A 15,367-nucleotide genomic window follows, 5' to 3' on the forward strand; every position below is an offset into this window, starting at 1 on the left:
CTGGGTAGGGTAGCTTGAGGTTATGCTGGGGGGGGAGGCCCCAGGTGAGATGCGGTATTACACCGGGAGAGAGGACGAGGAGGGCCAAGACCCTGAAGCTTTTATAGGCTGTTCCAAATCAACCTTCCTTCCACCCAATGAATCTCCCTTACCAGAATCCAACAACCTCTCCGCATCTGGTAAACCTATTTGGAACCCAAACTCTGTTGCAGTGGGAAACTACATCACCCAGAATCCCTATTTTCCTGTTTCCTACCCGAGTACTCCCAGTCATTCTTCTCCCCGCCCCTCTGATTATTATTTCCTGAACTCCTGGTCTGCTTTGACAAAACACTACAGTTCCCACAATCCCCCCCTATTTATTCCACAACAATAATCCCATTCATTCCCTTGACAGACCTCCAAACTATTATTTTACAGATGTTTCCCATTCATTTCACACACCCTACAAGTCTCAGCCTTCCGAGTTTATCAACCCCTCTAGGATGAGGGATGATGAATTAGGAGGTAGAAAGAACCCTGATGGGAATACGAGGGCTATAATTCCCTGTGAAAGCCCTCCAGGTTGTCCCAGTTTTGAGGCCAGGCAAGTTCAGGCAATCAACTTGGATCACACACCTGACTTCCCTTTCTCTTCCCCAAAGGGATAAAAGGCAGAGCACAAGAACACCCAGGCAGCAAGGCCAAACACATGAGGAAGAAGCTATTCCAGAATGGCAGTTCAAATGGAGGAGGAAGGCGGCGACCTGAAAGGGTGACGATGAGGGAATTTCCCCTTGCCCTTTTTTTCAACCCAGACCCGCTGAGCCTCTGAGAAGGGAAACGTAAGACTGGGGAAGCTATGCAAAGTGAATTGTGTATATGGGGCAAGTGTGAATCCAACTGAGGGATGCCTACAAATTAGGGTAAACAGTAACCATCTGAAAACATTGTGGTGATAGAATGTGTGAAGCCTGACTGGAGGCTTTAGGGAAAGCCTGACTGGTGGTTTAAGGGAAAGCCTGACTGGGGCTTTAAGGGAAAGCCTGATGGGGGCTCACACCCAGACTTATGTAAGGGAAGAGCCTAAGGGGTCTAGAATGACTTTCTTTGAACTGGGTTAAATGGCAATGTGAACCAGACAGAGGAATGACAAGAGAAAGCCAAAGGAAGTGAATCCTGCATTGTGTTCAAACTAAGGCAACTGTGATAGTTGGCAAATGTGAACCCAGCTGAGGGGTGCCTGCGAATAAGGGTGAATAATAATACACCTATGAACATTGTGACTATAAGTGTGAACCCGACTGAAGGATGTCCACAGTGAGGGGTTGGTCTGAACCCTACTGAAGGAGGCTATCTTTGAGAGCAGGATCGGAGCCCGGGTGAGTGGGATCCAAGGGTGAGGGTAATTGCCCGACTTGCAGATTAGCGGAAGGATCTTTTTTTTTGTTGTTTATGATACATCAGGGCCTCTGAAGCAAGAAACTTGGCATGAAAGAGACTTGGGCAAAGAAGGCCCTGACAGTGTCTGCGCTACAAAAATGGGGAAGGCAGACCCCAGCCATAACATCCTGACTTATCATTTTGTGAACACTTCTTTCTTTTCTTGTCAACATTATCCCACACTCTTTTGCAGCATAGTGGTAAGGATTGGCAATAGTTGATCTTAGTATAGGCCCTTTTTATTTGACTAGACTCCACTAGGAATATATTATTATCATTATTATTATTATTATTATTATTATTATTATTATTATCTGATGGTCATAGCTTGATCCCATCTTAGATTTAGTTTTGGAGTAGGTGTTTATCACACCCATTTTACAGTTTAATAAACACTGTTAACTGTGAACATTTGTGTCTGTCTTACTTTGATACCATGCCTTCCTTGCAGTACTAATGGTCACAATAGGGTAAATACACTGCGTGCCAACACAGAAAACAGGAACGTACAATCGAAAGGAGGTCCCCATTCATTTGTCATTACGGACTTGTTCACTGGTAGGGATCATCATTGGCTGAATCATTTCCGTATCCTGTATCTTTTTAAACTGATCCCTTCATTACGTGTACTAATGACCTGGACTATATTGACATTCTGGATCATCTTGCAAGACTTTTGTCAAGAGTTATTTGTTACTCTAGTGACATAGTAGATCTTGTTATGTAACATATGATGAATTTTTTGAAAATGTGGTATGACCGTTCAGTTGATAACCTTGACATACATATTGCATCGGAGTAATCAGACTCCAAATGTACAACAACGGTAACATTAAATAATATAGGTAGGCAAGTGTCTGTAAGAAGAGAACATTACAGAAGTGATAACGATACCAATGAGTGTAATTGGTTACTTGACTTATTTACCAATTATGACAATTATATGGAATCTGAAGGCTCATTGACATTTTACATGTAGCATAGGTGCACTAAAAATGATGGAGGTTAATGATATAGTCCTAATACAAGAATGTTCGTTAATGGTACCTTTTTATTTTGACGGGTTTAAAAATGTTCAGAAGATGACAAAGAAAGGACCAATGGGTAGAGCGTAAAGAGGTCTGCTGGGGGCTGTGTGTAATTGTTACAACACCTACGAAGTTCATTAGGCAAAAGGTACACTATGGCAGTAGAAATTGAGTATTTACCTGGGATGGAGGAAAAGCCTTTTGGGGGTATAAGGCCTTCTAGCCTTTTCCTACCACTTATCTGTGTGTGTTTTATGTATGTTTTCTGCCACTGACGTCCAGCCTGGCCCCCTGGCAGCACAGCTCTTTTTTTTACCTTTTGGTGAACAACACCCATGTGCTACCCTTATGGTAGCCATGGGTTTGGGTATTCCCTTGTACCTCTGGTGTTTGTTTTGGGCACCTGTCTGTTGCCCACAGAGCAGGGTATGGCCTGGCAGCAGCTACATGCTGACCTGCCAGTGGCACGAGGTGCCCTCCATTTTTGGGATCCCCAGGTCCTGCCATAGGAATCAGTGGATTCCTGGACAAACGCAGAATGGCCACTGTGGTTCTTCGTTTCTGTTTCATTTACCTCTTGTTTTCTTAAAGTCCTGAGAAGCCCTAGTTCCGTTCCCTTCCCCTGTGTCGTTTTTGGGTGGAAGGACCATATATGGTCCTGAGGGGATTGGATCATGCTGAATAACCTCATTAAGGGAGATATTCCTGCAAAGGCCACATGATTGAACAGGGGGGACAAAATCTACTCTTGACTACGTATTTGTTAGCCCATCCCTCTGAGTGTGCATAATTTATTGATTTAAAAAAACAACTATAGTAATCATGCAATACTGAAGTTGAAGTTGGGGTTAGGATGAAACCAGGACATACAAGATAAAATTGGGGGGGTAGATGTGAAGGGAGTAGGATCATACGGTCAAATAAGAACACTGACACATTCAGACAAACCTTTGCACAGGATTAGAGAATATTCTTATGCATTTGGCCCAGGCATCAAGAAATAATTTATTAGTATGGATTGAGAAATGCATACAAACTGCTGTGGTAGCTGGTGAGAATTAGAGATTTCTTGGGGAATGACAAATGCATCCAAGGTTAGACCCTGAGATAAAAGCAGAAATGAGGCAAATGTGACAACACATTAGGCATATTGAGAAGATTTCCAGAAAAGGTGGGGAGGCTATAGCATTGATTACACAGTGTAAAAAACGGTATTAAAACTGGATAAAAAGAAGACGGTACGTTTGCAAAATATAAAGCGGCAAAGCTCACTGTGCAAGGGTCACTCTCAAAAGGTATGGGAAGTATTACAGCAAATAAAGGGAACACAGGAACTACCATTAACCAATCCAATTGGCAAGGAGGTATGGGTAGAATACAGCTCAGAAAAATGTGGGACAAAGGATGCAACAGGAGATGGAAATGAAAAGGATGTCCTTGAAAAGGGAGATACGAGCTTGGTGTCTGGCTGTGAGGAGGTCTTGGCAGAGATTAGGAAGCTCAAGAAGTCCAGGATACCTGGTCCTGAAGGACTAGTCAATGTTGCTTTGTTACAGGAACCTGAACTTTGGGCAAAATTGTTAACTGTTTTTTTCAATAAGATTATGGGGGAGGGCATCATATCAGATTCTTGGTGTTAGTCTATTCTGATCCCTGTGCATAAAAACCCTGACAGAGGTGACCTGCAAAACTACAGATTGCTGTCAATGCTTGATGTAACAGGGAATGTTCATGCTAGTATTTTACTATAGAAATTACATGAATGTTTGGATGAAAAGAGAATACTGAGTCCGTTCCAAACATGTTTTCACAAGGGGTCTGCGCAACACATATATCTTATTGTTAAGTTACTTGATAAGGGCGACGCAAGTAAAGAAGGGTCTCCCAATCTTGTGTTATTTGTGGACTTTCAGGGTTAGGTTGAGAAGTGGGGGAACTAGCATAGAGAACATTCAAACATCAGAAGGCCTTAAACAGGACTGCATGCTGGCCCCTCTATTGCTCAACTTGATTTGCCTAGTAGAATGGAGAAATGTAACTGTTTTCCACCAAGAGTTGGACACCAAATGGTAAGGAGGCTCTGCTATGCTGATGATGTTGTGCTAGTGGGTCGTACATACGTTGGGCTTGGGAGAGCTGTCAATAAGCTCTGTAAATTGGCAGCCGAGAATGGGCTAGTCTTGAACCTTGAGAAGATAAAGTTTATGGTATTTGGTAAGAACAATAAAAACTATGATAGTATGAATATGAATGAAGGTAAGGTTGAAAGAGTAACAGTGAAGGAAAAGACTAAGGGCCTCATTAGGACCCTGGCGGAGAGGGTATTACGCCAGCGTAGTGCATGGCGTACCTCTCCGCCATACTACGAGTTCCCGTAGCGCCATGGAGGTTTTCTCCGCCTGGTTTTACCAGCCGGAGAAAACCATGGCGCTACGGGACCTCGTTGTTAATTACGCCACCGTATTTTACGGTGGCGTAATTAACTCCTTCCCCACTCCCATTATACCCTATGGGGCGAAAATGGGAATGGGGAAGGGCAGAATGGGGATTGGGGATTTACCGCTCCGCCGAGGTCGGAATGGGGCGGTAAATCCGCCAACCCCCATGGCGCTATCGGCGGCTTTCCGCCATGCTTCGCGGTGCATTTAGCACCGCGAAGTCCGCCCGGGTCGTAATGAGGCCCTAAGTATGGCCAACTTAGTCACACAGCCGCTCTCCGTTATACCCAAAACAACGGGTTATGAAGTGTATTGAAATAATGTGAACACACAACATAAAAACACATGCATAAATCAATAAAGAAAATTTAAACACATACCAGAGTGTAGAATGTTCATATGAGCGTTGGAATATATGTTTGGAAATAAACAACAAAATAGATGCAGTAAGGAACAAGTAAATCAACAACATAATAAGGCTAAAGGAGTGAAAAACAAATAACAAATGGTACCTCTATACCGGTGTGTAGCCAGTGTAGCTTTTTTTTAGGAGTGTCAGGCTGTCTGTAACACCCGTGGTCCAATAAAGGACAGCGGTCACAACGGCTTTCTAAAAGCATGAAAGTTAGAGTAATCAGACGGCTACATGTGTTTAAGTGAAGCAGTTTATCTATTACAATCTAAAATGCAAAGATACCTGTAAACGCAGCACGGCCGTGAGACAAGCCGTCTGTACGCTGCAGTGCATCGCCGTATTGTGGTGTTGCTAGGAAACGGGTTATTTACATAACCACGTGACCGCATCGCGTCTATAAGACGGCGCGATGCGTGTGACTTTCAAATAGCTATGCTATCTCGATTTGTAAGTCTCCAAGGTGTAAACTAAGTAATTATATACTCTAATGGTGGTCAAGTACTAATTCTAGGGTGCATAATGTCTAAAATAAAATTATAGAATCAGCATAGAAATGAAAAAAATACTCAGTGAAAACAGCTGTGTTGTTTACATACAAAATGGCAAATATAAACAGAATCAACAAAAATAAAATCTGCCGCTAATGGTGGCATTGAAAACAATGCCACCTCGGGTCCCAGACTGGACATCCGGGAGGCACGGCAGCAAACTGTATACATCTATGTAAATATAAATCAACAAATTTAGCAGATTTAGAGCGACATGAAAATTTCTCAATCAGGGAAACAAACATAAATATTATATGTCACCTGGAAACCCAGGCATCAAATATAGAAAAAAACAACTTCTAAAGCAGATGAAATAGCACAAGACAGTGGAATACTGTCATACGTAAAGCATGATGTCCATGTACAACAAATCTGAGGTTCAAGGGAAAGTCTATAGAGTATACTGAACCTTCAATATTGGTTGCCACTGAATCACTATGTCATAGTTAAATGTAGCAATGATAGTTAATCTCTTCATTGAGCCCATGTGGAGATAAACTACCAAGCTTATCTATCCAAAAGGTTTCTCTCCTATTAAGCCGCAGTCCAAGGTCCTCATGTGGATTTTTCTTGCTCAATACCTCTAAGATCAAAAACTTAATTTGGGTTAGGTTATGTGTATTTTCAATCCAGTGGCGGGCCACCGCTGAATTGGAATTGCAGTTCCGGATACAAGAACGATGTTCATTCCAATGTACTTTCGCTGCTCTTGTGGACTGACCTACATAGTACTTCCCGCAGGGACACTTGATACCATATATAATGTTCGTGCTATCGCAAGTTCCAAATGTTCTCAACAGGATTTTTTGACCTGTACGGGGATGGTGTATTGTGTTCCCTTTCAATATTAAATTACAGTTGGCACAATGAAGACAAGGATATGTCCCCGTGCGTTGGGTAACAGGTTCTTTCAATCTCCGGCGTGTATGTACCAGTTCATCTCGCAAATTTCTGCTCCTTTGATATGCAAAAACCGGACGTTGGTCAAAAAGATTCTGTACTCTTGTGTCATTTCTGAGGATGTTCCAATGTTTCTTAATTGCATTTTTTATTTTATTGCTCTGTACAGAAAATTTTGAGACATATACTGGTGATTTCAATTCCCTTGGCAATTTAACAGTGCCCGATAACAAAGTGCTGTGATCACATGCATTCACTCTCTGGGATGCAGCATCTAGTTCTGATGATTTGTAGCCACGACATAAACATTTTTCTTTCATCAATAATTGTTGGGCTAGACAGTCTTCGGGATCACTCACTATTCTTTTCACACGCAATAATTGACTGTATGGCAGATTTCTCAGGAGACTGGGTTGATGGAAACTCAATCTGTGCAATAGATTATTGCGATCAGTAGGTTTGCAGAAAAGTGTAGTCTTGTAACCAGTATCGCTCTTGAGTATTTGAACATCCAGAAATGTAATCCTGTCTTTGGATGTTGTGCTGGTAAACTGGATCCGCTGGTCAATGCTATTCAAATAATTAAAAAAAGCATCAAAAGTAGATTCTGTGTTCGTCCAAATTCCAAAAACATCATCTATATAACGTACCCATAGATGTATGTGCTTGTTCCAATCTGGCTTATGAAGTACGTTGTCCATTTCAAATTTGTGCATAAAACAATTTGCATAGGGCGGTGCCATAGTCGCACCCATGGATGTTCCGGAAACCTGTAGGAAGAATTTATTGTGAAATTGAAAGTATGAGTTTTCTGCTACAAACTGGAGAAGAGCCATTATGAATTCTTTTTGTGCACGGACCTCAGGTGACTCCAACAAAAACCATTCTACTGATTCCATTCCCAAATCATGAGGTATCGATGTGTATAAACTTTTGACATCAATCGTGAATAGTAAGTATTCTGGTTGAAAAGTGGCAGCATTCAGCTTTTGTAGAAAGTGTGTAGTGTCCTTGATGTAAGTGAAAGTCTTTTGAATCAAAGGTTGGAGAAAAAAGTCAATGTACACACCTAGTGGTTGATTTATGCTATTCATACCAGCAACAATGGGTCTACACTCGTAAATTTTTATACAATAACCACCCAAGAATCCTGAATTTTTATACACTACCTAAGATACAGAAAGACACAGTCATGTTTCAAATTGTGAAAGCATGTGTAAGTAATAAGCTGCTCCTTAGTGGTAAGCAGAATAGGGCCAGGGCATTGATGATGATGGCCAAAAGCTTCACTTACCATACCAGCGGTTATACGCTTAAAGGGATTATTATGATATGCAAGCATGTGGTTATACTAGGCATACTGTGTGGTTTGGAGACAAGTTATTTTAAAGATCTAAAGTGGTTGAAGATTCTTGATGCCAAATTATGGAGGTGTGTGCAGGGTTTAGCCAAGAGTGTTCCAGTTGAGGCGATGAGGACTGAGTTGGGGCTGATATCACTATAAGGCTCGATCATTTTCAAGAGAGGCATGTTGTACATTAAATTAAGGAAGAACCCATTATTCCCTCCATTGAAACTATTTAATAAAAATAGGGAAAAAAGTAGGGTGCATAGATTGGGTGAATATGAAATGTTAAACATGGAAGTCTTTGATGATATAGGATGGTTGCCTGGCTGGTAACTAGACAAGCATGATTTGTATGCAACTTTTAAGCATAAATTGGGTTCATGAAATTGGTGCCAGAATTTCAAACACCTGGCATTATTGCCATATAAAGTTGGCTATGCTAGAGATACTAGCACATTTAATAAACCACAGTTATATCTCATAAAGAACCCTTCGCCAAAACTTAGATGGTTTATTTTGCTAGTTAGATTGAGGTTGTTACCAGCTCTTTCAGTGACTGGCCCTGATTAAAAAGAACTAAGCATAAAAGGCATTGTTGATTGCGCAAACTTGACTATTATCCTGAAACTAATAGGCACATTTTAGCTTTCTGTCCGGATCTGAGGAGTATTTATGTGTATTATCTCAAGAGGTTTGTAAATGATATTGAATCAATAGTTAGTAATTCTTATTGGACTTGTTGTCTAAGTGCCACCACTAGTTTGTTGAATATTGCATTACATAATATATGGCATCTGGTTGTGAATAAGTTTGCCAAGATAGATGAGCAGCCTCTTGTAATCCTAGTTTATAGAAGTATCAAGAGTTCGATTGGGAAAATGGAATGTTACAGTTCAAATTGTGTTCATTGTTTTAGCAAAACTATTCAAATAATTTCAAGATGAATTGATAATGATGATATAAATTGTATTGTAGTTGTATTGTATTGTAGTGCACTTTGTGGTAGGAACACCCTAGGGGACCCAAGCTATAGGAACATTCTCAGAAAAGGCTTAGAATATAAAAGTGCATTTTGCCAAGCTTAGGTATTGGGTGGGCTGGATAGGCTCCAATAAGCAACCCAAGAGATCAGGCATGTGGATAGGTGCTGAGGGAGGTCACGAGAGAGTGCTAGTCAAAGAGACTTGTTATGTGTCCAGCTAGAGCAAACTTGTTGTAGGTTGTTGCTGTGTTCTAATGGCACAGGTGTTGAGGCAAGTCTGGTGTAAGGAGCTGAAGATGTACGTGTCTAGCTAGATCAAGTATATCTTAGTCGTAGCTGCATTCAGATTTCCACTGAATGTTTGCGTTATATGTACCATATGCTCAGATGGAGCTTATCTTTGTTCTCACTGTTTGTTTGGATCGTCTGTGTGAAAAGAGAACATACCTCCTCGGCACTTTGGACAGCCTACCCTCAAAATCTTCTAAGCGCATTGGACTGGCTACCTTAGTACATCTTCTAGGTGTGACAGGCGGGCTACTATAAGATGTTGAGATCATAGGATTCTCTAAAATGCAATAGACAGGCTACACCTATAGTACTGCTACATATCTTCTAGGTTCTCTAATGAGCTACCGTCAGGCATCTTCCAACTTCAATATCAAGGATACTTGCATATATCTATGTGTGTTAAGATGGCTAACTTATAGATCTTCTAAGTGCAATGGATAGTTTATTATCATATCTTTAAGCACAATGGACAGGCTAACATTATAAAGTGCCAGACAACTGCCCACTCCCAAGTCCATCTAAGTGAAGCACACTGCCCACCCTCAATTCCATCGAACCTTCACAGATCCTCTTCTAAAGCAGTACATGTGATAGCCTTCACAGTTGACATGCAATACATCTGCTAACCTATACAATTTCGTCTATGTGCAGTACACAGGCTACCCTTCACAGTTTCTAAACTAAACTACCCACTTTTATTCTACCAGCAATATGAGTACTAGCCTTTACAGTTCTTCATATGCAGTCTGCTAATCTACACAATTCCATCTAAGTGCAACACGTGTTAACCTACCCAATATATTTTACCCATGAATCCATCTTAGAGTGACAACTTTCCTACTCCCCAAATCCTCTGAGTGTGAACATTTCCTGCCCCCAAATACAGCTAAGTGCAATATATTGGGCAAGGGTTCACACAATACTGACTCAGTTGGTGGCTAACACAATACCACAATGTCCCAAACTAACCCTTTTCCATATTCTAGGGGATTCAGTAGGATCGGGAGGAGACAAGAAATGTATAAACACAGTGTTGATGGTAGCCAAAAGAGATTTGTTAATTAAAAAGGGAGTTACTGAAGTCCCAACGGTGGCTAAATGGAAAGAAAGTATGGACCAATGTCAAACATTAGCAGTTTTTTTCACATAAACTAGCCATTACACTTTATGTGTTATTTCACTTTTCTTTAGATCTTCTGAGATGGTTATGTTAAAACACCCTGGCGGTTTGTCCAAATGGAGACCCATAACAAAAGTTGTTTCAGATTCAGATAATCATGGCTGCCAACTCTAAGTGGGTAAAAAAAAGTTAAGAGCCTTGCGACACTCATCCTCGCAATGTTGCAGCAGAGTCACCTAGGTATAGCCCCAAGTGCCTGCACTGTATGACACGGTTTTAGTTCTGTATAGCCAGACCATGTGATGTATTGAAAAATGGCCTATGTTTTTGGCAAAAAAAGCATTTGCTTGACTCATACACTTTCAATATGGGTTTTCCATGACAGGGCACATAAGAAGGGAATCCCCAATTAATCATATTTAGGTACCCACTCATCTTTTGGTTTTTGCACCATATGACCATAGTCAATGGTCTCCCCCTTTGGGGTACAGGCTACGAAGAATGTAACCCACATAGAGTAGTAGTGGATACAGGCAACTTGCTACCCTTGGGACATCACCAATGCCAGAGAGTTCAGCTAGCAGATCATTGAAGTATAGGTTGAAGAGGAGTGGGACAGCACACAACCCTGCCACATTCCTCTCCCTGATGTAAAGGGTACAGATAGATTGCCATATGGGCAAGATCTTACCTTAATTGTACCGTCCCAATGCACTTTCCCGAACGTTTAACAATGTAGCAGGAATCCTTTTGTTCTTCAATACGGACCATACTTGAGCCCTGTCCACAGTCAAACACTGGCAATGGGTCCATGAATCATTACAAGGCAATCCTTGGTGCTCTGAGAATGTACTACTTAACAGGAGATTCAGAGATTATTCCTTTGTACCCATCCCCTGTCTAAAACCACATTGGACATCAGCTAAAGGATAGAATTCCTACAGCCAGTCCAGGGCCTTCCAAATAACTTAACTGCTGCATCTAACAGGTGGATTGAAAGAATGATGGATCGCCCTTCTTAAAAATGGGTCCAGTATTGCCTATTTCAAAGAAGTAGGAACAGTGGACTTCCAAAGTGCATTAAACATAGCTGTTAAAATTGGTACCCAAAACCTAAAGTCCAACTTAAATAAATCACCTGGGCAAAAATCAGGACCTAGACTCTTTGATTTGTTGTTTTCAAAAGCACTGCCACCTCATGGGGAAGTCACTTCACTGAGAGCAGTTGGGTACCATGTTAGCCCACTAGGGCTTGTGGCTTGCGGTTCACCTCACTGTTGATTCATATAATAGTGCAAAATATTTAACCCTCAATTATGTTGGTCTCACAGACCGATTTATCATGTCCACCTCCAGTTGCCCCTGATATATCCACCTTCTACCTACGACGGTTACCTTCTCTGCCCCTGGTTTACTGCCACATCTATCCACCAGGAGTGAGTCTTTTCCATTCTACCTGCCATATTATACCAAGGAGTAGCATGGCTGTTTCCTACTGCTGGATCTAATTTTGCTTGACAGCATGGGAACCTGGCTTAGTTTTATGAAAGATTCCACAATGTCACTAGGATCCCTTAACTGCAAAAAGGCTTTACCTTTAGAATGATTTAGGCTCTTGAACAGAGACCATTTGGGATGGAAGCAGATTATTGACAATTGTAATGCTCACCTATTCCTCAGTGCTTGACTTGGGGTATGAGCTGTTTTTCCCAGAGTGCATTTGGGGTTTGAATCTAAGGGCACGCAGCACAACCAAAGGATTATGATCACTTTTAGGGTGATCTACAACCCTCATATCTTCCACCAATTACCAATTCTCTAATTGCAGCTAGAAGTCGTCTATAGTGCTGCTTTTCCACAAGCGCCTCTACTTTGTAGGATCTCCAAGACATCTGGGGGTTTTCAGCCCATTAAGTATTCCTAAGGCCCTCATGCATGTAGACCAAGAAATGTACCCATCCCCCACCATCTCTCCTGAGGTGAGACAACATAGTGCAGTGTATGTTAAAGGTAGCGTCCTCTTCCTCATGAAAGTGGTCCTGGTCACTGTGTGAGCCCTATCTTCAATATAGTATCCCACCTAATCAGTATTCCTTCATTCTCACCATTCTCTAAAAGGACATCAATCGACAACCTAAAATTGTGACTTACCATCATTCGGACTCTTTGTTGCATTGCAGAGGTTTACTAAATTAAGGCTAAAACAGCACTTAAATGACAATTATGCTATTAAAATTACATATGCATCTAAAAAGAGTCTATGGAAAGAATATCAAGTTCGTCGGAATCCAAAGACCTCTCCCCATTATTGTGTCCCCTTGTGGATATTTATGAATTTGAGCACACACACACAAAACTGTCCATCTAGTGCAATTACAACCCATGTTTCTTGGATAAGGGCAACATTCAAAGTTCTTACAAACATTAGGAAGTCTTAATCATCCATTTTTTAAGAGACCTGTTGGTTCCAATTGCCAATGAGGAGAACTGTTTGTCTCCAAAAAGGACCATCAGCTTTGGATTCCCATATTGATGCAAAGTTGTTCAGTGTTGTCCATTTTGCTTAGTTCCCCAAACCTGTTTGAGCAGGTATCGGTATATGGGAGCAAATAGACCGTTCGGAACTTAATGTTGGCTGCTGACCTGTGAAAAGCCAAATAAGCAAGTGAAGGTATGCATCCTTCAGTGATGTACAATGTGAGCAGGTGTCATCACCCCAAACTTGTCTGTGGGTGAAAACAAGTCACAAGGGGGAGGCTAACCGTTCCAGCACAGTCCTCAAGCCCACCCTATTTTACTAGCAGACAGTTAAGAGCTTGAAATAAACCCCTGCCACTATGGAACCTGCTCCAGAGCTCTCATCTACATACGTTTATTGGAGATTAACTTCTAAACCCACCTGATGCAGGGCAGGGAAAGAATTGGAAGGATTAACATGTACCCACAGGATACAACAGATAGAAAACACACAAAGTTGATACAACCTGCCACAAAATGCCTCCCACCAGAGATGGGTGGACCAGACAGCCAAGCCGTTTTTGCTTCTCACTGTGTAAGGGTGTGGTTGGTGCTTGATGGACAATACAAAACCTTTGGTCATTGGGTACGGTCCCTTTCTGGGTATGCTAGGAGATCTATCCAGTTGTCAGTCTCCTTTCAAGGAGCCCTCGGCAGCCATCTGAGGTGCTAGATCTGAAGTCTTCAAGCTAGACATGAAGTTCTTCTGATGATGACTTGTCAAGATCAAAGATTTGGCTGCAACGGTGGACTTCATTGTGAGCTCCTAATAAGTTAATCCACAGAAGAGTACACCACCCTGCACTCCCCCACACACCCATAAGGGGAGTTCCGGCATCCTGTGCAGACATGGATGAGGAAATCCATGACATTGTTTGCACCAATGTCTGCACCAATACAAATACCACATGGTGCCACGCAGACACTTCCAGAAATTCCTGAGAGCTTTGTATCTGCCAAACCCACCCTCTTCTCTGTTGGGCATCTTCCCTAAAATATGTAGGCAAGCTCCTTACAAAGGGTGTTAGCATATACAATTTTCCCTGAGGACATCCAGAAGCTTTTTATATTTTTATATCAAATGTATATAATTAGATGATTAAGTTGTTTCATTGTGATTATATATAGTGTACTTTAAGAATTGAGGTGAAAAGAACTAAACACATAAAAAATGATCTGAATTGAGGAATGTTCTATGTTTTTCTATTGCTGATTAGCACATTATCTATTTAAATTATTTTGTTGAAAGACTAATGTTTTAATCTACAAGGATTATTAAGATTTACATAACATGGACAAAGACAATAAACACAATTTTTGATGACTGCATTAGCTGGTTTTACAAGTAGGATTGAAATGTTCTTATCAAAGACATGTGTCACTAAAAGCATATTGGACCTATGAAACAGTTTGTCTGCATAAGATCCGAATAACTGTCTGTAATGGTAAACTACATGCATAATATACATCTCAATTGATAGAATTTGAAATCCCCTTATATAATATTTCATATTTCTCATGACAGAAAAGGTTTTTGCAGAGATCGATTGTGTGATTGGTCGAAATCGTATTCCCACCATTGGGGACAGGAGCAAGATGCCGTACACAGACGCCGTAATCCATGAGATTCAGAGATTCACTGACCTTGTTCCACTGGGAGCTCCACGCAGGGTGGTACGAGACACCAATTTCAGAGGATTTATGCTACCTAAGGTATTAATTTCCTATAAGATCTCTGGGAATCTCAAAATTAATTAAACAGAAAAAGTTATTGTACACATTTCTTTCTGAAATTGTAATAGTTTGAGGTTGTTTTTACCATTTACCACTCTACCCTCAATTTTGATGGCTCACAAATATCCACCCCCCGCCCCTTTGTCACAACCCTGACTCCCTCCTCAACCACTCGCCTGTCTTTCCCACCACTTCATCCTCACCTACAGTTTACTTACTGGCAACCATCTCTTGCATCACATACAAGGGAAATATCATAAAATGTTCCAACACTTATCATTATAAAAGGCTTAAAAACATATTTTCCAATAAAAAACTTTTAATTGTGTAAGTCTCCAGTAAAAATTAAACATAGTCAAATTTGTTAGAGTACACTTATTTTGTTCTAATAATTTAAGTTGTGAGCTATATTTCAAAGTTGTATGGTTTAAAACATACATGTAAGTGTTTAATGCATGTAAAAGGTACAAAATCAGGAAAGTGCAGAATGTATTCATGGCACTTAAAATGCCACAAATGGGAGAGTAGAAGTGAATCAGTAAAGTCTGTCAAATGACTCATGCACAAGAAAGATGGGATGGAGAAATGTGGAATGAGGGAGAATTTAGCCATCGTTATATATGG

At 41.0% G+C, this 15,367-nt stretch overlaps 1 protein-coding gene across 1 annotated transcript in view; it reads left to right on the plus strand.

Moving 5' to 3' along the window:
- The window catches only part of LOC138520260 (cytochrome P450 2G1-like), a 359,513-nt gene that overhangs the window by 244,064 nt on the left and 100,082 nt on the right, over positions 1–15,367 (plus strand). The window contains exon 7 of the mRNA XM_069632721.1: positions 14,535–14,722. Within this exon, the coding sequence (XP_069488822.1) occupies positions 14,535–14,722 (188 nt within the window). The remainder of the gene's footprint in view (positions 1–14,534; positions 14,723–15,367) is intronic.

Source organism: Ambystoma mexicanum, chromosome 13 (assembly GCF_040938575.1).
Source record: "Ambystoma mexicanum isolate Mex_15411 chromosome 13, UKY_AmexF1_1, whole genome shotgun sequence".
Taxonomy (NCBI): domain Eukaryota; kingdom Metazoa; phylum Chordata; class Amphibia; order Caudata; family Ambystomatidae; genus Ambystoma; species Ambystoma mexicanum.